Source organism: Phascolarctos cinereus, unplaced genomic scaffold, assembly GCF_003287225.1.
Source record: "Phascolarctos cinereus isolate Bilbo 61053 unplaced genomic scaffold, phaCin_HiC Scaffold_4;HRSCAF=312, whole genome shotgun sequence".
Lineage (NCBI taxonomy): Eukaryota > Metazoa > Chordata > Mammalia > Diprotodontia > Phascolarctidae > Phascolarctos > Phascolarctos cinereus.
The window spans coordinates 138,824,625-138,848,902 of NW_027555847.1; the positions used below are offsets into that span (position 1 = coordinate 138,824,625).

At 43.7% G+C, this 24,278-nt stretch overlaps 1 protein-coding gene across 3 annotated transcripts in view; it reads right to left on the reverse strand.

The window, feature by feature from the left end:
• Nucleotides 1-860: 860 nt before the first annotated feature.
• The window catches only part of CORO7 (coronin 7), a 105,131-nt gene continuing 81,713 nt past the window's right edge, over nucleotides 861-24,278 (reverse strand). The window contains exons 10-28 of one of the 3 annotated variants that reach the window (XM_020995490.2): nucleotides 11,843-11,897; nucleotides 10,350-10,407; nucleotides 10,037-10,182; nucleotides 9,770-9,862; nucleotides 9,264-9,395; nucleotides 8,778-8,907; nucleotides 7,994-8,169; nucleotides 7,008-7,116; nucleotides 6,589-6,675; nucleotides 6,335-6,477; nucleotides 5,950-6,054; nucleotides 5,753-5,838; nucleotides 4,467-4,608; nucleotides 4,149-4,238; nucleotides 3,568-3,663; nucleotides 3,160-3,295; nucleotides 2,344-2,435; nucleotides 1,846-1,932; nucleotides 861-1,649 (exon numbers count right to left, since the gene is read on the reverse strand). In XM_020995490.2, coding sequence (XP_020851149.1) covers nucleotides 1,644-1,649; nucleotides 1,846-1,932; nucleotides 2,344-2,435; nucleotides 3,160-3,295; nucleotides 3,568-3,663; nucleotides 4,149-4,238; nucleotides 4,467-4,608; nucleotides 5,753-5,838; nucleotides 5,950-6,054; nucleotides 6,335-6,477; nucleotides 6,589-6,675; nucleotides 7,008-7,116; nucleotides 7,994-8,169; nucleotides 8,778-8,907; nucleotides 9,264-9,395; nucleotides 9,770-9,862; nucleotides 10,037-10,182; nucleotides 10,350-10,407; nucleotides 11,843-11,897 — 1,969 coding nt within the window. In that variant the 3' untranslated portion in view covers nucleotides 861-1,643. The other 2 variants (XM_020995489.2, XM_020995491.2) reach the window with 2 other exon arrangements.

Sequence of the window (24,278 nt, forward strand, 5' to 3'; positions counted from 1 at the left end):
AGTGAGCAGAACCAGGAGAACGTTGTACACAATGACAGCCACGTTGTGCGATGACTAATATTGATAAACTTAATCCTTCTCAGCATTACAAGGATCTACCACATCTCCAAAGGCCTCGTGATGGAAATTGCTATCCACATCCAAACAAAGAACTATGGAGTTTGAATGCAGATCGAAGCATGCTATTTACTCTTTTTTTTCTTCTGTTGAGTTTTGTCTCCTCTTTCTGGTGGTTCCTCCTATTGGTTCTAATTCTTCCTTATAACATCATTAATGTGAAAATACGTTTAATAGGAATGTATATATATAGCCTATATCAGATCATGCTCTGTCTTGGGGAGGGTGGTGGGGAGGGAAGGGGAGAAAAATTTTAAACTCAAAAGCATATGGAAGTGATTGTTGATAAGTCAAAATAAATTTTTTAAAAAGGGGGTCTTATGTGAGCAGTGGTTTCTGTCCATCTTGTGTCACTTCTCCATCCCCTTTATCAGTGCTTTCCAGCAGCCAGTTTGCAACATATTTTTTATCAATACACAAAACTTAACTTCCAAAGGCTCTTTCTTAAAATTTCTAAACTTAAAAATATATTCCTCTGTTTTTCTGGGTTCTACTGGCTCCACTTTTGTTCTTTGAATGTTCCTTTTCCCCTTCTTGGGATTCTGAGAGCCATGGCATGAGAACTCCAATATGGGTTAGGAAGCCCCCTACTCTAATTCAGGTAGTATTTTAGCAACCCTCAAACCATCAACTAGGCTGTTACTCTATCCGTAAGTAAGGCCAGTCTTGATAAGGTGAAGCCTGTAGCAGTGGAAGCAGATTTTCCCCAGAGCAATAGGTACAATCAGCACAGGAGGCAGGTGGAGGTCTTGCTTAGAAAAATTTAATGGCTGAGGCATTGATAAATTCATAAACCCCTCATTAGTGGGGTTCACATTCCTTTTTTTTTTTTTAATTCTCTGGGCCCTGTTTTTACCCTTTTCTCACTGTCTCAGGTTTGGAGGGAAAAAGCAAATAGGAGGTCTAGTAGGATTGATGACTACAGGGGGATTCAGCCCCTTTAAGGATCCTGACTAGGCAGTATGGAAAGAGAAAAAAATGGGAGGTAAGGCTTAACCCATAAGGTACGGAGAACAGGAGAGTAGCTGAAGGAGGAACCGTTGTTTTTGGAAAGAGTAGGAAAGTCTCTCAAGAGCAAGGTGGTAACTTAGTTACAGGGCAAGTGGTGTCATGTATAGTAGGGACAGCCAGGTAGCAGGCCCAGGGCAATGCTAACCAATGTCCCTTCCTCAGCTTCTGACCACAAAATGTAGCAGAAAAGAAAAACTGGTCCCAAGAGAGAGAAATAGGATAGGGCCAATTAAGGCCCCACTTGGAGTGTTCCAGCTGGAGCCAGGATACTCCAGAGATACATAGGCTTGAGAGAAGTCACTAGTTGAAAGCACTAAGATCCCAAAGATCTTAGTCTAGAGATTCCTGGGATGAAGAGATGGAGTCATGTCAGTCACTCCACAGGTCAGCAGCAGCACCAAGGCCTGGAGAGAGAGGCATCTTCCAGCTCAAGAATGGGGCTCAGGTCAGGCAAGGGGTCAGTAGCCAGGTAGCTCCAGAGGATAGGCAGCTGTGGGTGTGGCTGATAGAGCGGACTAGTCCTGGAAAGAGAGGAGCCCAGGCGTGAGAGATAAAAGATGATGTAAGGGAATGGGGAGGAAAGGAAATAACCTGGAGGAGGGATAAGGAGGAGCAAGAAAACGGATAGTAAACCAGGAGTCATTAGGGCAGAGAGCCAGGTGAGCTGTGCCTGTGTCATGGAGGCCCTCCACCCCCACCCCTTGCCCAAGTTCTTACCCATTCATCCTCATCCACTCCCTCAAAGGAATCTTGGGGGAGGGGGTCCTCCCGGTTACCCAATTTTGCCACCATGGCACTTAGCAGCTGAGGAAAAAATAAAAGGAGGGAGAGAAGTATCAGGAAAAATTCAGGCACCCAACAGGGACTCCCCAACTCCTACTCCAGGTCAGAGAAGCAGGACTGGACAGTGGGTAATGGTGACTGTTTCTGCAAACCAAAGGTTAAAAAGTCAGAAATAGTTTGGGGCAAGACCAGAAGCAATAAGGAATTGGTGGTTGAGAAAGGTATAGAATCTAGTGCCTTTCCTCCAAACTTCAGTGTGAATCAGCATTCAGCCTAGTCTAGATAGTTGGGAGGGAGGTGTTTGGAAGGGACAGTTGCCAACCACTGGCTTTGATTCACACTGTTTCTATGGGAGTCATGGATGGGCCCATGTCTTCTGCTTCTCACTGATGCCCAGTTCTGTTGACCCATATCTATGCCAGCAGTCCCCACCTCTTCTTTCTTCTGCTCGTCTGACTTCTCTTCAAGGTAGACAGATGAGGGTAAGGTCCGCCGTGTGGGAGCTTCTCGGGGGGCCTCACTCACTGTGGATGTAATGATTGTGTTATAGCTTGCTGGCTGGGTTTTTTATCCCCTCACTAACCTAAAGCAAAGGACCATTTTTTACCTAACCTTAGTATTTCTGTGGCCAGTACAATATTCTATATAAAGTAGGTACTTAATAAGCCTTTATTGCATTGGAATGGGAAATAGCAATTGTGGGACCTGGTAGTCTCTCTTTGACCATTTCATTCTTGACACTAACTGGCGCTGGAGAAGCCCTGGTGGATGAGGTGACTGTCCTCATGCTGGATTAGCTTGCCCTATGGTGGGGACAGCCATCTACAGGGGACAGGAGCAATAATAATCATTTATGTGTGAAACACAGTGTTGGGCATTGTGGGGGCATAAAAATAAGCAAAAGACATCTTCAAGATCTTACAGACTAGTTCAAGAGTCGAAACACACGCACAGGAACACAAAAAGATGTTAAGAACAATGTCAGTGTATGTCAAGGAGGCTGACTCCTTTCCTATGCTCAACAGGAATAACTAAGGAATGAGCCCCACCTTTTGCAGGCTCTTGGAACAGCCCATCTCATTAATCCCCTGTCCACTCATTTCATCCTGAGCCTTTTTGGTCATTTCTTCAGCCCCAGGGCTCCCCAAGTCAGATGCATCCTCTGCCCTCTCCCTCCACAGTTCTTGAGGCTCTTTCCCCCCCCTTCTTGGCCCCAAACCTTCCAGCTCTTTTGGCCCTTCGTCCCACCTGGGGTCATTCCTGGGGGCTGGAGGTTGAGGCGGCGGTGCTGGGCATTGGCACCTCCCAGCCAGGCAGCAGCACTGAGTGCAGGCTCCCAGCATACAGCAGTCTCTGGGTATACATCATCCTGGAAGAACTCTTTCTGTAGGGAGTAGTGACATTGAAATATTGTCTGCATGGCCAAAGGCATAGAGAGCTATAGGAAGCTACGTTTGCTGTGGGCAACTTGAGGGGTGCAGGCTCCTTCCCCTCTAGTCTGGGGAGGGGCAGCTGAGGGAATGCCCATGATCCCGAGGCATCTGGTGAGATAAGCACAGGGGGGCAGGTGTCACCTTTTGGTAGTGGGGGTTTAAGTAGGTTTTTCCTGATTAGATGGTAGAGTTTTCTGTGATTAGGTTTGGCTCCCCAACTCACCTTGACTCTGGGAAGTCGGAAGGCAACTGGTTCTAGGGAAGTCTGACGGAGTCGAAGGCCCCTAGCAAACTCCACCTGTTGTACCTCACATTCTGTCTTGGGTAAGAAAGCAAAGCCCTGAGTCGGGGGGTGAGGAGGAGAGGCAGGGTTAGAGCTCAGGACGGAGCAAGCCAGGCTGCCCAGTGCTTCCCCACCTATCAGAAGTGGCAGGCCTTTTTCTAGTAGGCTCTGGGAGGAAGTCAGTCACTAGCCAGGCATCAGCTGGACTTTACCGACCAGTTTCCTCTTCTGCAGAGATCAACACCTGCACTCTGGCTCGTCCAGGTCAGAACCCACCTCCCTAAGTGACCACTAGAGGGCATGGTTTCCCTGCTATCGGCTCTTTGATCCAGGGCTGCAGACCTTGTAGTTGTTGACTAGGTTAATGCCCCCTTGGGAGGGCAGTGTTGGGTCATGGATGGTTCCACTTCATTCCAGGAAACAGGGGCCTCAGAGCACATCCCAGAAGTGGCTGCATCAACTAGGGATGGGAAAAGGGACTGGGGGATGCCCAGAGCAGAATGGAAAGACAGGACCTTTACCTTATGGGGGTCAGATGAGGTGAAGCTGTTGCACTCCAGGAAGAAGGGGACCTCCGGGAGTAGTTCATATACAAATACTCGTGTGTCACCCTGGTAGTAGGAAGGAACTGAGAAAATGCTACAGCCTTCTCTTCCTAACTTGACCTAGGTTAAATCATTTAATCCCAAGAGCCCACCAGGGCATCCAGCCCATATCTCCCCATTCCAGTCATTCCTACTAACCATTCCTACTACCCTCCTGTAAACCATCTTTCTCAGTCCAAAGTGCATACCCAATACCACTCCAGCCCATGTACACATGCCAGACCCCAGACTGACCTTGCCAGTGAGAAGGATAAGACCAGTGTCTGGATCATAGTAGGGCAGTAGGGTGGAAGGTGCCACATCAAGGCCCAGCACAGCTAAAGGGCCCCCAGCCAATGATCCTGCCCCGTACAGGAGAAGCTGGCGTTCACTCCGGCTGCAATGATAATCATGAAAAGGGCCTCAGAACCTGAAGAATACAAGTGGGGTTCAGAGGGGCAACATGATGGAAGAAGGTAAGCACGGGTATAGGACACTTGGGTTTGAGAACTGTCATTTCCCCTTTCCAGTGCCTTTAGAATACACCCTTTCCAAAATTCCCACTACCTCAAAATTAGTTCAGGCCCTCAATTCTTGCAGTAATTTTTAAAGTAGTCTTCTTTACACCTTCTAATCCATTCAGTATGACACTAGCATATTCATTATTCTTAAAAAACAAAACAGGGGCAGGTAGATGGCGCAGTGGATAGAACACTGGCCCTATAGTCAGGAGGACCTGAGTTCAAATCCAGCCTCAGACACTTGACATTTACTAGCTGTGTGACCCTGGGCAAGTCACTGAACCCCACTGCCTAGCCACCCCCTCAAAAAAAATAACCAAACTATTAAAGATTTTAGAATTACAGACTGTGAGTCCTGAAAGGCACCTTGCAGATCATCTAATCTAAGCTACCCTTTTGCTCAAAAACTTTTAGTGACTTCCTGTTGCTTAAACAATTAAGTTCAAATTCCTTCATTTGGCATTTCTTTCTACGATGTGACCCTGGCTTTTACTCTTCCAGCCTCATCTCCCATTAATCCTCTTTATGTCCTCTATTTTCCAGTCAATCTAGACTACTCACCATTTTCTGAGTATACCTGACTCCAAGCTCATGCTCTTCTTTGTACCTGGAAGGCCAGACCCCCCCCCCATCTCTGCCTATTCTTCAATGCCTAGCTCATGTTAGCTCCTTCCAGATGTTCTCCTGTCTTCTCTTAGCACTTCATCTGTGCAAATTCCATAGCACTTATCAAATTATTGTTTCATATTACAGGTGCATATATGCTTTATCCCTTTTACTACATGGTAACTCCATGGGCTTTGTCTTATTTACTAATCTATGTTGTTTCCCCAATGCCAAACATTGTGTCTAACACCTACTAGGTACTTAATCAATGTGTCTCAAATTATTTTGATCAGGACTAGGAGGACCCGGGGGCTGAAAGCCTCAGTAGGGACTGGATTAGTAGCTAGGAGATGATTTTTCAAAAGAAGGGTTTGGGGGGAGTTGCAGGTTTTAGAAGATAATGGGACTCTTTACCTATCAAAACCGGACACCAGCAGACACCGGCCCTCACACACCCAGACCACTCGAGCTCCTCGACCTCCTTCAGGGCCAGGACCCTCCTGGAAGGTAGAGTTTAACTACTATGACCCAGTTGGCTTGAGTTGATCATGACAGAACCTGGGTGGAACCAATGACCTCTCTATCCTCCCCAACCCCTGTTGTCCCCTCACCTGGATAGGTTCTGGGCTACGCCGGGGATCAAAGATCCGAACCTTCCCATCTTTACACACTGTTGCCAAGAGTTGTCCATCAGGGCTCCAGGCCATGCTGAAGATCTGGAAGAGAGGCACCGGGATGAAGTACAGGCTTGCTCTTGCCCTTTTGGGGGTCCAAAACCAACATTCCAGATCCTGATGGTCTGAATGCCTCCAGCTCTGCCCCACCTAGACATTCTTTGCTGTCCCTTGCTTTTACCCAACTAGGATGATGATGTGGGAACTGAACAACAGTTATCCCAGCCTGAATGGTAGACCCTGATCATCTGGTCCTTATGTCTCATTTTCCCAAACTTTGTCATCCTTCCCTTAATAGTCTGACCCTTTGACCTCTTCCCACCTGGTCCCTATGACCCTGAAGCCTTATCTTCTCCATCTCTGCCTGCAGGTCCCAGATCCGCACACTCAGGTCATAGGAAGATGAGGCCAACACATCAGATGCTAGTGGGTGGAAGCGCAGGGAGTAGATCTTCTCTGTGTGGCCTAGTAGAGGTCAGGGAAGCAGTATCATGTGATTAAGGCAGCCTGCCTTTTGCCCTCTAATTCATCTCACACCTCCCTCTCCTAAACTTTTCTCCATCTTCCTTGTCTCACCTGTTAGTATGGCCTCAGGTGTTGTCAGAACTTCCCGCAGTCCTTCAGGGGGTACCCGCCACAGTCGTATCCGGGCATCTTCCCCAGCTGTGGACAGGAGGGAAGGTGACCCAGCCAGGGTGCTCAGCCCTGCCTTATCCAGTCAGAAACCCTGTCCCCCTTGCCATATCCTCCTGAGCTTCCATATTTTGTCCTATTACCCACAGAAAAGTTTGATTTAGACTGGTCACAGGGGAGCAAGGGAGGAGCCCAGGGATTCAGCTATGGCATATCAAGGCCAGTGCAGAGGGAGAGATAAGCTAAGCTCAGAGGGTGGCTAGGGAGGTAATTAGAGACAATCAGGGGAAACAAGAGAACCAGCCTCAAGGCGCAGTGTCTGTCTGATAAGCTCCAAACAGGGAGCCCCCACCCTCCCTTACCCACAGCAAGGCGGTACAGGTCAAATGGATCCCAGGTGAGGTCAGTGACAGGCACCCCGTTCTGTAGCGTGGGCAGTGCAGTGTCAGGCAGACGGCCAGGTTTCCGCAGCTGGAATATGAGGCGCCCCGTGTTCCAGGGTCCATAAGTGCCAGGCAGAAGAAAGGCACCTCCAGTCCTTCCAACCCTGAACCCTCAGAGCCAACAGCCAAGCAAGCATGTTTAGGCCCCTGCCTAGTGCTCAGCAGGGAAGGGACCTGAGCTGGGATGGGATCCCAGAGTCCAGATCCTCCCAACCACACAGATGGCTCAGTTCTCTGCCTCAACTACCCACTCACTGTCCATGCCCTACTTATGGTTCTTCAGTTTCCCCAACTGTGATATTCACGGAGGTTGGCACAAGGGACAATTGCTTGTTACTCCCTAAAGGCACACTAGGTAAAGTAATGATCTAGCAGTCAAGTGTCATATCTAAAGGACACTGAAAGACCCCCCATAGATATCCCTCCCACCCACTCCCCCAATTACTGTAACTGCTAATAGCTTCTTGTGCATTGGAACTGCAATAAAACATCATCATTTTCTGGGAGGGACAGCACCTTGGCTGGTCAAGGAATCTGCAAGAATCAGCATCTGTGAGTAACCCCCTCATCTCTTGCTGCCATGAAGCAGAGAGCAGGGAATCACTGTCATGTTTGGTGAGATCAAGTGTTGAAAGGCCCTAGGCATCTGTGGGACAGGGAGTAGAGGGAGATACATGTATGTGTATGGGGCACTGGGAAGAAGGACAGGGAATGGAGCCCAGGGTATGACACGGAAGATTAACCCTTCCTACTTCCTACTTCCTATTAGCCTGGGACTAATTCTCACCCTAGGGATTTGCCCTGCAGCTGGCTCTAGGCTCTGTGGGTTAGCTGGAGAGAAATGAAAGGAGCGCTAAGTAGTAACAAAACCAAAGCCAGATGATTTCTTTCTCATAGCTCCTCACCTCCAGAATGGCCACCTGCCCACCTGTGCTCAGCAGGGGCACAGCCACATGGAGGCGATTGGCACAGAACCCATCACTCTCCCCAGGTGTGGTGAGGTTGAGTCCCTTGAGATTGGTGATGTGGGTATCACGATGGAGCACAGTACCCTGGGCATGGCGGAACTTGGAACTAGGGCCTAAGGGAAAGGGGGAGAAAAATTGGGAGGGTAGCAAGGGGGTATAAAGAAACATATTAAAAACTCTTTCAACAAATAAAATGCATCCTCTTGGGACAGCTCTCCTACTCTAGGCCTCCCAGATTGGGATCTTTTCTTCAGGTACCTCTGAGCCTGGTCTGGAAAGAACAATGGACCCCAGAAGTCTGAGTTCATATCTCAGCTTAGTCACTAATTTGTGTCACCTAGGATAGAAATGGTTCACTTTCTGAGTCTCAGTTTCTTCTGTCAAGTCGGGGAATACTACCTGTTGTATCTTTTTCCCTCAAAGAGGTGTCATGAGGAATAAATGAGAAAATAGAACTAAAAACACCTTGGAAGATATGACAATGGGTTGCTTGCTCATGGCCAGGCCAACTGACTTTCCGCATCCCACAAGAACAGCATGAAGGCACAACGTGCCCAAGGAATGGATGCCTACAAGGTAGGCAGCTGGACAGCAGGGAGTCAAGCTCCAGGGTGATGGCCAGGTCACAGATGGATGGTCTGGCTCTAGGTGGTTTACAGATACTCTTCTAACACTCCTTTCTTGCTCAAGGAGCTGTCAGTGTTTCCCAATCCCAACTTACCCAGGAGGCTCTGCAGTGACCTCTGGGAGGAGCTGGTGCCAATGCCACTGGTGCTAGAGAGTGAGCGGCCCAGACTAGAAGGGGTGGAGGGGGAGGTGAGAGAGCTAGGTGGGGAGGAGAAGCTGCCCTCCTAGAGGAGAGAGGAAAACAGGCTCGGGTCAGAAGGCTGCTGGCTTTCACCCCTGCGAGTGAAAAACAGGGGTCCCTCATTACCTGTTCAGTATGGATCAGTCCTCAAAGTCAGTTCAAAACATGACCAGGCACAGTTTCAATGAACATGGAGGCAAACCAGAAAGAACTCTGGAGTCCTGCACTCCTGACCTAGGATGTGGGCTATACCCAGACACTCCTCAGGATGCAGGACACAATTTGCCCCTCATCCCTTGGCTTTTGGCCCTTGACTGTTTGGGTTCGGGCTTATTTAAGTGCCAGGTCCTGTCTTTTTCAAGTTCTATTGCCTAGTCAGGGGAAGTGAGTAGCACTTACACTTGGGTCTGTGTCACCCACTGGCACCTCCTGAAGCTGGGCGGCAGTAGGAGAAGAAAGTTCTGTGGGCACCAGGCAGGAAATGAAGCTAGCATGAGGCTGGTGGGCAGGATTCAGACTAATCCTCTGGACCTGTGTAAAGGGTGCCGGAGAGTGAAATCATGGGCTGGGCCCATGAAGGGAGGTGGGGTGGGGTAGGGGTGTGGGACGCATCAAGACCAGAGCTCCAGGATGCTGGAGAGCATGAGACTATACCATGTGGCCAGGGCACAGAAAAAAGCACTGGCCATGGGATCAGGATGAGCATAGGTGTGTAAAAATAAAAGCTCTCTTCCCCAGTCCCTTTAAGCAGGCATGCCTTCATGCCCAGGAACACCCTCTCAGGTGCTTCCCTAGTTCCCTACAAAGGGAAGTCTGGAAAGGGGACAGCTATCTCAAGCTGTACAAGGTAGAAGGGAGCAAGATTGTGTCTGAAAGAGCCCCAAGCTTCTGGGTTAACAGCTCACCTGCTGGTTGTCTCCAGCCCACCAGCCCTGGGCAGTGGTGGCAGGCACACTGCCCACAGCATCAGAAAACAAGTCTTCATGGAATTCTACAGCCTGGCAGGACAAATGAGCATTCAGCCATTAAAATTTCACACTAATGTTCCAGCCTGCTTCTGCCTGATCCCAGGGAATTCTTTCCTCCCAGTTCCCAATAAGAGGTCTCCCCTATTCCCATCTCTTCCCAGTGGAGAAGTTTGAGGGGCATAATGCAGCCTGAGGCCTCCTTACCTTTCGGGGCACAACATAGCTGATGGGCATGATGGCACTCTCACTGAGCTGCAGCACCCGAAGCACCTCACAAGCCAAGACAGCCAGCGCCCGACGAGGTACCAGGGCCATTCCCCGGCACTTGGTCTCTAGGACACACTGGTTCACTGGAAGGTGCCCAGGCATGGGTCATGGTCTAATCCAGGGATATGGGAAGGACAGGGCTATGGGGAGGGAGATCAAGGTAGGAAGGGACTGAAAGTCAAGAACAGGGAGGGAAAGGGAACGTGGGGCAGTGGGAAAGGGAGAAAGACTGAAGGGGAAGGGCACTTACCTTGGGTCAGTGTGGCCTGTTGCAGTGACACTTCATAGCAGTATATCAGATTCTCACCCTGCAACATGGCCCCATAGCTCCTGAACCCTTGACCTCTTAGTCCTTCACCTTCCCAGCTACCCACCCACTGATTCTGGCCCATAATACCTCCCAAAGGGTTTTATGGGCCAGGGACCTCGATGGAGGCCCCCAGAATCCTAAGTAATAGGGAGAGCCCTTCGGGCAGTCTAGGATGTGTGTGTAGGCATGAAAGGGAAGTGATCCCTTCCTAGTAAGGGTAAGTTGTTGGGGGCCAAAACATTTTGTCTGGGATGGATTTAATTACTGTCTCCACGCAAATGATTCTCAAGTCCTCCTCTCCCAACGGAAACTCTTTGCTGACCTCCAATCTTGCATCTCCAACTGCCTTTCAGACATCAGGACTGGATGTCTGGTAGTCATTTTAAATTCAACATATCCAAAATAACATTCATCATCTTTCCCTCTAAACCTTCTTCCCCTCCCACCTTTCTTTCCTTTTACTGTAGAGGATACCACCATGCCCCCAGGCCCTTGGGCTCACAAGCTGAAAGTCAACCTGGATTCTTCACTATCTCTCACTCCCCATATCCAAGCATTTGCCAAAGCCTGCCAATTTATCTCTGCAACTGGAATAAGCCCCCTTCTCTGACCCTGCCATCACCCCATCACCTCACACTTGGATTACTGCACTAGCCTGCTGGTGGGTTTCCCTGCCTCAAGCCTCTCCCCACTTCAATCCATCCTCCATTAAGCCACGAAAATGATTTTCCTAAAGCTCAGGGTGACAGCTACTCAACGAACTCCAGTAGCTTCTTATTGCCTCTAGGAGCAAATACAAAATGTTCTGTTTGTCATTTGAAGTCCTTTATAAACTAGCCACCTCCTGCCTTCCCAGTCTTCTTACATTTTACTCCTCAACACATACTCTTCCATCCGGTGACACTGGCCTTCCAGCTGTTTTCACGAACAAGAAACTCTATCTCTTGGCTCCACGAATTTTCTCTGTCTGTCCCCCATGCCTAGAATGTTCTTCCTCCTCCACTCTGCCTACTAACTTCCCTAGCTTCCTTTAAGTCCCAATTTAACACCTCTTCTTTTAGTGAAAGATTTCTTCAACCCTCTTAATTCTTGCACCTTCTTTCTGTTAATTCCTTTTTATCCTGTATATTCTTGCTTTGTATATATTTGTATGTTGTCTCTCCTGATTGTAAGCTCTTTGAGGGCCATGGCTGTCTTTTGCCTCTTTTTGTATCCCTAGTGCTTAGCACAATGCCGGGCACACAGTGTATTAAGGATAGTGCTTAATACATGTTGACTGATTGGGAAACCATTGCCCAGCATTATCTTCTTCAACATGTAACCTTTCACTCAAGTCAAACCTCTCTGACATGCTATTCATGTTTTACATAGGATTTGCAGTAAATGAATTCTAAGGTGCCTTTTAACCTAAAGAGTCTATGATTCTCACTCACCTTTCCACCTAGGATTAGGAGCCCAGAGTCCGCATCTAGCAGTGGGATCAGAGACCTATAAAAAAGCAAAAAGGTATAGTTACTGAGAGAAAGGGACTCCCTGGGTTCAGCCAAGGAGTACTATTTTCCATGGGTCAACATACCGTGTGTGTGTGTGTGTGTGTGTGTGTGTGTGTGTGTGTGTGTGTATTTTCTTCCCTTCCTAGACCATAAAGTCATTTGAGAGGAGAGATCATACCTTATTCATCTTTTTATCTTCTTTAGTACAAAGCATATTACATTGTGCATACATAAATATGAATGACCTGCTATTTCATCATTGTGGGGAATTTCAGATGTGGGAACTCCCTCCACAAATGCAAACTGTAATCCCTCTAAAACCAGCCCTGGAGTGTTCCCTGAGGCACAAAGAAATCGTGACTTTTCCACTTATTAACTAGGTTAATAAGTGTCAGAGGGTCTATATCCACTCAACTAATTTGCATGGAGCAGGGATTTTTATAAATGTTTAGTGAACAAATGAATGGGCTCGGTAGTGGGCAAAATCTGCCCCTGAAATGCTAATTCTTGTCTGCCCCTAACAGAGCCCTGTAGGAGTTAAGGGACCCATGGTTAAAACCCTTCCGATCCTTAAAATTACAGGCACAAGTGATTTGGACTTGTCAGGGGGACAATAGCCAAATAAGAATGTATACTCTCCAACTCCAGGAGAAAGTCCTTTAGGGCTGCTGAGATTTGGAGAGTTGAGTTAGCTGGAATAATTGCTCTACCAAATTTGATCTCCCATCATTCTCCCAGACACATCCTCTAGAATTCCCGCTAAATTGGCATCATGAGAATACTTGGGAGCCCATATCTCCCCACCCCCACCCCTCCAAAAACAAAAAAACAAAATCCTCCAGTAAAGCTCTATAATGTGGCTGAACAATGAGAAATAAACAAAAAAGGAGCAGTTATAAGCTCCTTCATCCAGTCCAGGACTGTCAAAAACCTGCCAAGGTTCTGAGCAAAAACAGGCCAGGGGAGGTGGAAGGCACAGACACAAGCAGTCTGGAGTCACAACAGGGGACAGGGTCAGCCCGTTGCCTACACCAGAACCACAGGAGGAGCTTCTGCAGGACAAAGGGCCAGGCAATCACCTGAAAGGCAAGTCACTAGGAGTCTTGTAGGAGGCCTGCAACCAGCTAATTGATAATATCTGGCTGAGTCCTGTCAGGGTTACAGTGAAAGATGGAGCCAGCTCTGGATTCAAAACTGGGCATGGAGAAGGTGACAGAAAAGGGGCTGAGGCCAAAATCCAAGTGGGGCCACCTCGAGACAAAGCTCAAACCCAGGGATTCCTGCATAGGGTAAGGACTGGTCTTAGCTACCACATCCAAGATTAAGCAGTGTCTTCCTACTTTGCAAGAGTATGGGAAGGATCAGAGTCTGATTTAAGCCCAAAGTCCCAACTTAGAAACTAAGGCTAGAGATATGATTAAACAGAATAAAATGCCAAACACAATGAAGAAATACCATGGATTGAGAGATACCCAGGAGGTAAATCTAGAAGACAGAAGGCACCTCCAGGGCAGCTAGGTGGCACAGTGGATAGAGCACCGGCCCTGAAGTCAGGAGTAACTGAGTTCAAATCTGGCCTCAGACCAAACACTTGACATTTACTAGCTGTGTGACCTTCGGCAAGTCACTTAACCACAATTGCCTAAAAAGTAATAATAATAATAAATAAAAATAAATAGAAGAAGAGAGAAACATTACAATAAGTTCAAGTAATGAGTTAGAAAAAAGAATGGGCATGGCTATAAACACTAGAGGGGAGCCTGGATCAAATGAAACCAGAGATATAAAATGTCATTTTAAATGAAGTGACAGGTATGATGAAAAAGATGGGAAGGAGAATTAATAGCTTATAAGAGAAAGTGGTAAACCTTATCCAAGAAACAGATTCTCTAAAAATTACAATGGGTTAAACAGAAAGCAATGATTCTATAAGACAAAAATGAATATTAAAACAAAATCAAAAGATTTTAGAAAATGTAAGCTATATACTATCAAGAACAACTGACCTGGAAAAAGAGGTCAAGAAGAAATAATAAAAGAATCATCAGACTACCTAAAAATGATGGCAAAAAAATAAGCCTGGATAGCATATTTCAAGAAATAACAAAATTACCCAGACAAGTGATAAGATGTCAAAGATCTGAAGAGAATTTTAGGAAAGTTAGGTTTCAAAGATCTCTGACAATTACTGAATGGGAATAGAAAGGAGTATTACATGTTTCTCAGCAATGTATGCCATATTTACAAAAAATGACTATATTAGGGCATAAAAGCATCATAAACAAATGCAGGAAAGCAGAAATATTAAACACACCCTTTACTGGCCACTACTGAACAAAAATTATAAACAATAAAGGACTTTTGCAGAAAGGATTAAAATCAATTAAAGAATAAATAATTTAATCCTAAACCTATATCTATTATTTCTATGCTTGTTTTTGACCTACCCTAAATAACTGAATCCCATGTTAGTTAGAATGAGTCAAAGAAGAAAACATAAAAGTAATAGATTTCATCAAAGAAAATGATACCAATGAAACAACATACAAAACTTTGGGATGAGGCCAAAGCAATCCTTATGGGAAAATGTACATTTCTAAACACTTTCATCAACAAAAGAGAAAAAAGCAGATCAGTAAGTCGGGAAGGCAACCAAAAAACGGGAAAAGCAACAAATTTTAGAAACCCAACTAAATACCAAATTAGAAATTCTGAAAATCAATTAAGAGATTAACAAAACTAAAAGCAAAAAGCTCCATTGAATTGAAAAATAAAACTAGGAGTTTAAAAAAAGGAATAAAATAACCAGTCTGATTTTAAAAAAGAGAGGGAAACAACTGTCAGTATAAAGAAATGAAAAAGGAGTATTTACAGCAAATAAAGGAAACTATCAGAAACAACTACACCCAATTATATGCCCACAAAACTAAAAACTTAGATAAAACAGATAAATACTTGCAAAAAATGTAAACTACCTAGATTAAAAAATAAGGAAGAGAATTTAAATAACATAATTAGTGAAAGAGAAATTGAAAAAGCTAAAAATACATTCCCTCCTACAAAAAAAAATCCCAAACCCCAAACCCAAGATGGACAGACTAGCAGATGAATTCTGTCAAATATTCAAAGAATGATTAATTCCAATATTATATAAACTATTTGAAGAAAAAAAAACCTGTTAGGAAAAAAGAGGATCCTATCAAACTCTTTATATGATATAATAGGTTCTAGATACCTAAACTGGAGAAACAAAGCAGAGAAAGAAAACTATAGATCAATATCTTTCACAAATATTGGCACAAAAATATTAAACAGAATATTTGCAAAGAGACCAAAATACCAGGACCAGATTGTATTTATACAAGGAATGCAGGATTGGTTTAATATAAACAAAACTATAAACATAATGATATTAACAAAAATAATAAAAACCACATGGTTATACCAATAAATGCTGAAAAAAAAACTTTTGACAAAATTTCAACACTGATTTATGTTAAAAAATCCTAAAAAGCATAAAAATAAATGGACTTTTCTTTAATTTGGTATATCATTTCTATCTAAAACCATGAAATAACATTATATGTAATGGAGAAAGGCTAGAAGCCTTTTCAGTAAAATTAAGGGTAAAGCCAGAATATCCATTATCCACCACTATTATTTGTTATAGTGCTAGAAATGCTACCTATAGCAAACTCCTTCTATGATACAAACATGGCCTAGATACCTAAACCAGATTATATAACAATCTATGTGAGAACACCAAAGAGCAAACTAAAAATTAATTGAAACAATAACTTAAGCAAAGTTGCAGGATATAAAATAAACTCACACAAATCATCAGTATTTTTATGTACAGTTTTTATGTACCACCAAATATCCACTCTACTTCAGCCAGATCTTGACATTCTACCGTGAATGTGCCATGTTCGTAACTTAAGGGTTAAACTAGAAGACTTCTAAGGTCCTTTCCTGTTAAAGAGTCTGCATATCATAATTCTCACAGAACCACAGAATCCAGAATTGGAAGGGGTCTCTGAGGTTATCTAGTCCAATCTGTACCTGAACAAGAATCCCCTTCACAATATATTCAACAAGTGTGTTGAATATGTCTAGTGTGGGGAAACCCACTATCTCCTAAATTAGCCCATTCCACTTTTGTAGAGTCCTAACTGTATAGTTTGTGTTCCTTACATACAGACTACAAACTGCCTCTACAATCTCCACCAACTGCTCCTCGGCCCTTTTACAGCCAAGCAGACTGAGTCTCACCCCTCTTCTTCTTGACAGACTGGAAACAGTCCACAATGGCTATCATGTCCACCTCTCTCCTCCCTTCCCCCCACTCCCCCCTAAGTCTTCTCTTCTAGGCTAAACATACATATCCAGTTTTTTCAACTGATCCTCGTACGGCATGACCTCAATGGCCCTTCCCCATCCTAGCTGCCCTTTTCTGGATGCTCCCCAGTTTATCAGTGTCCTTCCTTATAGATGGTGCCAGGAAGTGCACATAATACTTCAGATGTGGTCTGACCAGGGTAGAAGGCCTCCACCTCTCTAGTCTTAAATGCTGTATTTTTTCAGCACAGCCTGAGAATGAATTAACTTTCTTGATTGACATATCACATTCATTCTTTGACGTTTTGCACAACTTGGTTTCTTGTCCTCAACACTTGGTTGTATGCTGTCTTGTATTCACCATGGAAAGAGCCCAGGACGCTGAGTCAGAAGGCCTGGCTTTGAGTCCTTCTGCCATTTGACAGCTGTGTGCCCATGGGGCAGGTTACTTCACCTCTGAGCTTCATTTTTCTCTTCTAGAAAGAGGCACAATGCTTGTGTCACCTAGCTCACAGGGCTGTTGTGAGGGAAATGATTTGTAAACTGAAAAGCACTATAGATATGTGTTATTATTCATCATTTCATTTGTTTGAGTCTTGTTTCCCCCAGTTGGGTACACTCCCTCCATGAGGGCAGGGCCCTCTTTTCTTCTTGTTTGTTCTCCTATGGCCTCTGTAGCACAGGGGTAGGCACAAAAGAAGCATTAAAGACTAGATTTTAGGCTCACTCCATGTCTCCCTGAAGCCTCAGCACAACCCCTGCTGTTTTCCAGTATTTCTGCCCAACACAACATTCAGTGCTCCAATGGCCTCTCCCTGGGCCTTGGTGCCCTATGGCAAGGTGCCAGTTGGGGCATAGGGGTGGTGAAGGGGACAGGTAGGATTATGAGAAAGCATATTTTCAAACTCCTGGGAACCTTCTCTTCTCTACTTCCCCAGGAAAGGCTCAGGGGATACCTTGTGGCAGCCCTGCCCGGGGCCTCCTCCCTACTTCTGTGTTTGGCTCAGGGCCATCTTGTCAGCCCCTAAAATTTACAACTTCCCTTTCTGGGCACTGTGATGGCTCTTTATAGCCCTTTAGCCCTGGGAACAATACTCTTGCCCACAGCCTTCTGGGGCTGCTTCCCACCAGGTATAGCCTGGCATTAAGAAGTAGGGACTGTGGAACACCACCTTCTCAGAGAGACTTATTGGGAAACCTCTTGACTTTAGTCTTAGAAAAAAGGCTAAAATACATTCTGCTGTTTGTGCGCCTGTTTTCTCTCTCCTCCTCTGTTTTGGAATTGTCCCCTCATCCCCAACACACATCAACATATTACATATAGATACATAAACAGAGAAACTATACAGACATACATATATAAATAAAACAGCAGAAATACACTTACACTTTGTACAAACAGGTAGATATACTACACATAAATGAACATGTACATATAGATTCACTCAGAATAACTGGAAACAAAGGATCTGGGTCTAAGTCTTGGCTGTGCTATTTATTAATCATGGGATCATGGGCAAATTATTTAACTTCTCTGAATCTCAGTTTCCTATTTGTAAAACAGGAAGAATACTATGTTTATCATATTGTCAAATCACAAAAGACAGAGAATCATGATATTTAGAGTGTGAAGGGATGTCAGGGGCCATTTAACCTAACTCCTTTATTTTACTGATGAGGAACCTGGGGCCCAGAGAAGCAGAGCAGAAATGCTTTGGATATCCAGTACTCTTTCCACATTTCCTTTCTGCCACCATCAGGAACATGTAAGGCCAGGAAAGGAGGGAGCCTAGTCATGTAGGGAGGGCATGCAACCTGGCAAGTCCTAGTTATGTAAGTCAGCCAGAGGGTTGTATCACCCTCCACAAAAGATTAAGAGATCCAGAAGAAGGCTTAGCTCTACACAGAGTATATCCTTTTTGCAGAATCTTTTTTTTACATAAAGACGCAAACCATGATCACCTGGGGTAAAGAGGCGTGGAGAGATCACAGTCTGTAACAGTATTATCCAGAGCCATAACCAGGGCTGGGCAAGCAGGGCTTTGCCAATGGAGGCCAACATTTAACATATATACTCTTATTTTGGTTAAATGCTTTATTAGTGTATTTGAGGTTTTTTACATAACCCTCATAACAACCACAATACCCACTTTTGTAATTTTTTTTTAAAGTTAGGCAAAACTGTGATTATTCCAACACCTCTCAAGGGAGAGGAAGAATAATATCTTAACACATGTACTGTTTCAAAAGATAGAAACAAATGAGCTAGTTAGAAAGAATAATTAGTTAAACTAGGGAGCTACCAGGTGGCCCATTGCTGCGAAAGCTGTTATTTCTGTAAACTATTATAGTAATGGATTTCCTACTCAACTGATTAAAAAAATGGGAACTGCTTACAAGAAAAGATGAAAAAATGATGGAGAATGTCACAAAGTGCCAACAAGACAGACATATGGCTAATTTTACTCAGACATAACTTTACAAACAGATTGCCTTAAAAGTTTTTCAACAGAAAATGAAAACCCAGTATAATCTTTAAGTTTCAGTGAATCTAGTGTGATGCTTTAGACTGAATTACAAAATACAAATCCTGTACTGCTCAAATTTATGACCTAATCTTACTGGAGAAGTCAAGAGAAGGAGAGAGAGAGAGAGAGAGAGAGAGAGAGAGAGAGAGAGAGAGAGAGAGAGAGAGAGAGTGTGTGTGTGTGTGTGTGTGTATCAATCAGAAGAATCTGACTCATGTGCAAATCATAGCAATTATGATCTTAACCTCAAAGGTGAAGTGTTAGATGAAGTACAAACAATTCAAAGCTGATAACTGTCATGATCCTTCCTCACTGCCTAAAATTACAGCTGAAATATTAGGGTGATCACTCATAAACCTGAACAAGGAAAGATGGGTACAAACTTTTTGTTTCTTGGTTTAAAAAAAAATAATAACCCAATGGTGAAACTGTGGATCCTTCAAGTTAAATACACCTAAGTCCTTCAACTGATCTTTATCTGACATAGACTCAAGGCCATTCACCATCCTTGTTGTGGCTGCCCTCCTATGGACACTCTCTAGCGTATTAATCAATCAGTCAACATTTATTAAGTGACTACTCTGTGCCAGGAACTGTGCTAAGTGCTGGGGATACAAAAAGAGGCAAAAGACAAGACAAAACTGCCTTTAAGGAACTTACATCTAACGGGGGAGGCAACATGCAAACAAATATATACTAAGCAAGCAATATCCTTCTTAAACCTGGGTACCTGGAACTGAAGACAGTACTCCAGGTGAGGTGTGCATTGGACAGAAGACAGCAGGACTATCACATCCCTGTTCCTAGAAGCCATCCCCCTCCTGATGCAGCCTGCTTGGCTGCCCCATCACACTGTTGACTCAGATTGAGCTTACAGTGCACTAAACTCTCTGATCTTTTTCAGAACAACCACAATCTATCCAGGGCCTCCCCTGTCTTCTCCTTTTGAAGTAGTGTTTTTTTTTATATCCAACTCAAGACTCGACATTTATTCCTACTGAGTTTCATCTCATTAACTTCAGCCCAGTGCTCTAGTATCTTGAGTTTTTTTGTTTGGATTCTGACTCATCATTCATTATTTTAGTTACCACTCCCCCAGCTTTGTATATTCTGAGAATCTGATGAATATATTATGTAAACCTTTACCCAAATCACTGATAAAAATGCTAAATAGCAAAGGGCCACTTTGTGGTACTCCACTGGAGACAGCCTGCCAAGGTGACCCTGAACCACTAATTCCTCTTTTAAGCCTGACTATCTGACCAGTTCTGGAAACCATCTGATTGTATTACTATCTAACCCATGTCTCTTTACCTGCTGCAGAAGAAGAGTGTGAAAAGCTTTGCTGAAATCTATGTAAACTGTTATCTAGAGCATTCCCCTCATCCATATTATTTTAAGCAACCCTATCCCGAAAAGGAAATGAGGTTTGTACAGTGTAACCTACTCTTCATGCCACTGATTTCCGTTGTGGACATCTGCCAACCATCTCTTTAATTATCCATTCTAAAACTGTCCCAGGGATTGACGTTAAGTTCGGTGCTCTTCTCTTTTCTAAGTACTGGTGCATTTGGGGCCATTGCCCGTCTTAGGGCAGCTCCCCCATCTCCATGACCTTCCTGATGATATCACTGACAGTGGCTCAGCCATCATACTGGTGAGTAATTTGGGGACTGGCCAATGATGTGAATTCACCCAGGGAAGCCAGGTGCTCTGTTACTCTCTCTCTGTTGGTCATTTCTACTCACTCCTTTTCAGGGGATGGATCATTCTCCTTTGCAAATAAAACAGAAACAAAGTAATAATCGAGCAGCCCTGACTGGTCTCTGCCTGTTGTCAGTCATGGCTAAGTAAAGGTCCCATTCCTTTGTTTTTTTTTTTTCTAGTATAGCTTAAAAAAAAAAAGTTTGACCATAAAATAGATAATTGAAATAAATTTCTGAAATGGAAATGTTTAGAAAAGAAGTTTTCAGTATAAGAAAAATGGCAACATTTTGAGAGTTGTTTAGGTGTTATTGTCTTTTGTAAAAAACAAAACAAAACAAAAAACCAAATCCTTCTCTTTTTAAGAAACTAAAGAACCATAAGTAGCTCTGAAACTAAAAATGCTATTAGTTTGCTTAATCACTATGATGATATTATATATGTATCTATATGCATTTATATGTATATATGTGTGTATATATGCATATATATACAGAGAGAGAGAGAGGGAGAGAGAGAAAGAAGAGAGAGAGAGAGAGAGAGAGAGAGAGAGAGAGAGAGAGAGAGAGAGAGAGAGAGAGCAAACATAGGCTGAAGGTGGAGAACTATGTTTGGAACAGTCTGTTGTTAGACCTGGTTGATGGATAGATGGAGCATTTATAAAGTGCTCACTATATGTCAGGCACTGTGTGAAGCGCTGAAGATACAAATACAAGTCAGGAATACAGTCCCTGCCCTCAAGAAGCTCATAGTCTAAGTGAAGAAGGCAAAATGAAGGAAAGTTGGAAGAGGCGGCAAGATGTGAAGAAGTCCAAGAACTGCTGTGGAAGCCTGGTTCTAGGCAAGATCAGGCAAGAGCTCAACTGTCCTGGAGCAGAGCGTAAGGTTATGGTGCCAGGGGAGATGAGGGTGACAGCCAATGTAGGCAGCACTGTGAGGAGATAGCCAGGAAGCTTAATGGTTAGTTTTTACTGATAAACTTTTTTTCTTTTTCTTTCTTTTTGGTTAAAAAAGATGGCTCACTGGGAAGGGGTGTGGAGGGGAGGAATATATTTGGAAAATGAAGAGGACATACAAACAACATATCAAGAACAAATTTTTAAAGGAAAAAAAGTGCTAACCCACTGAAAAGGAACTGTAAAAGTACTTCCTTGTTACCAAAAACACAAAGTAAATTTCTCCATTTATTGTGGAGAAATATTATAATAATTCATAGAATTAAGACATTCAAGTATTTTTCTTGATTACTTAATTGTACTCCAAACATTTTGCACCATCAACAAATGAGCCAAATTATTAGATTTGTCCACACTGATGCTGGAAGCATGATGATTAAGGAAAGTTCTACTGACTTCATAGAAACAGATGAGGAGATACAAAGGAAGGAAGGAAATAAATATTTATTATTCACCTACTACGTGCAAAGCACTGTGCTAAATGCTTTAAAAATATTATCTCAGTGGACCCTCACAACAACCCTGGGAGATAGGTGCTATTATTAGGCATGGGTACAACAAACAAAATAATGAGTAAAATAAAACTTGTTTGAATTGATATAAAAAAAATTCCGAAATAAGGGTTATGATAATACTTCAATTATGTCTGGCATTTATGTCATCCAGACAGTATATTAAAAGATAATAACAAGGCAATGTTGTCCCCTGTTCCATAACCTATGCATTTAGAGAGTATACAAGTCTATCCTGATATTCTTCGGGGTGGGGAGCTAGTTCAAAAGGTCCGTACATTTTTTTTGACTTGGCCTGGCTGAGCTAGTAGGTAGACCACACTGCCTTGAAAACAGCCTTGAAAGACCACAACTATACAATTCTGATGATTGCTAATGCTCTTTCATGCCTTACACAGTCACAGTAAAGAAGCCCAGGAAGCCCTGAATGGTATAATATCAGATTCTTCAATACAGAATTCAGTATTTACTGTGCCAAATATTCTTGTGCAAATTAATGACAAGACCAATCATCTCTGTGGAATGATATTTTTAGCCAAACTGGGAAAAAGCAAAACCAAAACCATTCAAAGGTCTGCAGGGTAAAAATGTATCAAGGGAATAGGCTGTTGCATGAACTAAAATTGTTTTTACAAAATATATGAGAAAATCCATTATACTCAAAAAGGCTAAAAGAATAGCTAGGATAGAGAACTGGGCCTGGAATCAGGAAGACCCGAGTTTAATTCTGGCCTCAACCACTGACAGTGTGGCCTTAGGCAAGTCAATTAACCTCTGTTGGCCTCAGTTTCCTCAACTGTAAAATGGGAATAATAATAGCACCTACCTTGCAGTGTTGTCGTGAGGCTCAAATGGGGTAGTATTTGTAAAAGGCTTAGTAAAGTAGGTGATAGACAAATGCTAGCTATCACTATTATTGTTATGGTTATTATTTGCAGAGGGCTGTTTAGAATTCTCTGATAATCAGAAACAGAAAGTCAAATGACCCAATTTCTGGGAGTCACAAGATTAAAGATGTAATCTTTCAGCTGAGTAGCTGTAAAAGACCAACATGAAAATACAATTTGGTTTCAACTAGATTGGAGGCATAATAAATTAAATAAAGATTCTAATTTCAAGTTTCTTTTTGGAAGCAAAAATTCATTTTTTCAATAAATTTCACAAATTTATAGCCCAAAGCAGTATAACTGGACCAAAAAAAAAGAGTGTAGCAGTGACTTAAACGCCACAGAAACAGAAAGTTTTAAATATAAAGCTCTATCAACCCTCTCAGTACAGAGAGAGTCGGCAGCAGCAACATCAGACCTACTTAAAATGATACCTAGATTTGGCCTTATGGAATCTAATCCAGACCTAAAATCCACAGTGAGGCTATTTTTAACCTCACCCATAACAGCAGCACCGTGTGAGAGATCTTTCAGTTAACCTGAAATTAATAAAAAACATACTTAAGATCTCTTGCTCAAGAAAAATGAATCTAATACAAGCCATGCTCTCCATCCAAAAACAAATTACATACCAAATCCCATTCTGACCAATTCATAGCTAGCTGTATCACAAGTACAGCTCCAAGAGTTCACTTGGGAGAAAGGCAGGATGCATTTTCAGTCAAGATCAACAAGCATTTATTAGGCACCAATGTGCCAGACACTTTACTAGGTGCTGGGTATACAAGTCTCACATCCTACCAGGAAGATACAGCATGTTTTCAGAGAAGTGCATGCAGGAGATATATGAAACTGAGTTAGTGGCTGTGGGGGTTGGGGAATGAGGGGATTCGAAAAGGTCTCTTGAGGGTGGTGGTACTTTCAGCTGAGGCTTGAAGGGGGCTGGAGGCTCTCAGAGGTCAAGATGAGAAGAAAGAGCATGTGAGTAAAGCAGCAGCACAGAGGTGGCAGACAGGATGTCCTATAGGCAGCAGTGAATGGCTCAGTTTGGCTGGAATCCAGAGTGTGTGAGGAGGAGTAATGTGTAATGAGCTTAGAAGAGATAGGCTGGAGCCAGGCTGGGAAGGGCAATGGGAAATCACTGAGGTTCTTTGAGCGGGGAAGTGTATGGTTAGACTTGTACTTTACAAATACCAATTTGTTAGCTGTCTAGAGAATGGACTGGGAAGGGGAGAGACTAGATTCAGGGACACCAGGTAGGAGGCTGCCTCAACAGTCCAACTGAGAGGTGATAGAGGCCAGGACTTGGGGCACTTTTGATATAACTAGAGAGAATGGGATGGATACAAGAAATGTTGAGGAGGTAGAATCTCTAAGACTTGGTAAATGATTGGCTAAAGAGATGAGGGAGACTGAAGAGTCAAAGAGTCACTCCTGGGTTGTGAACCTGG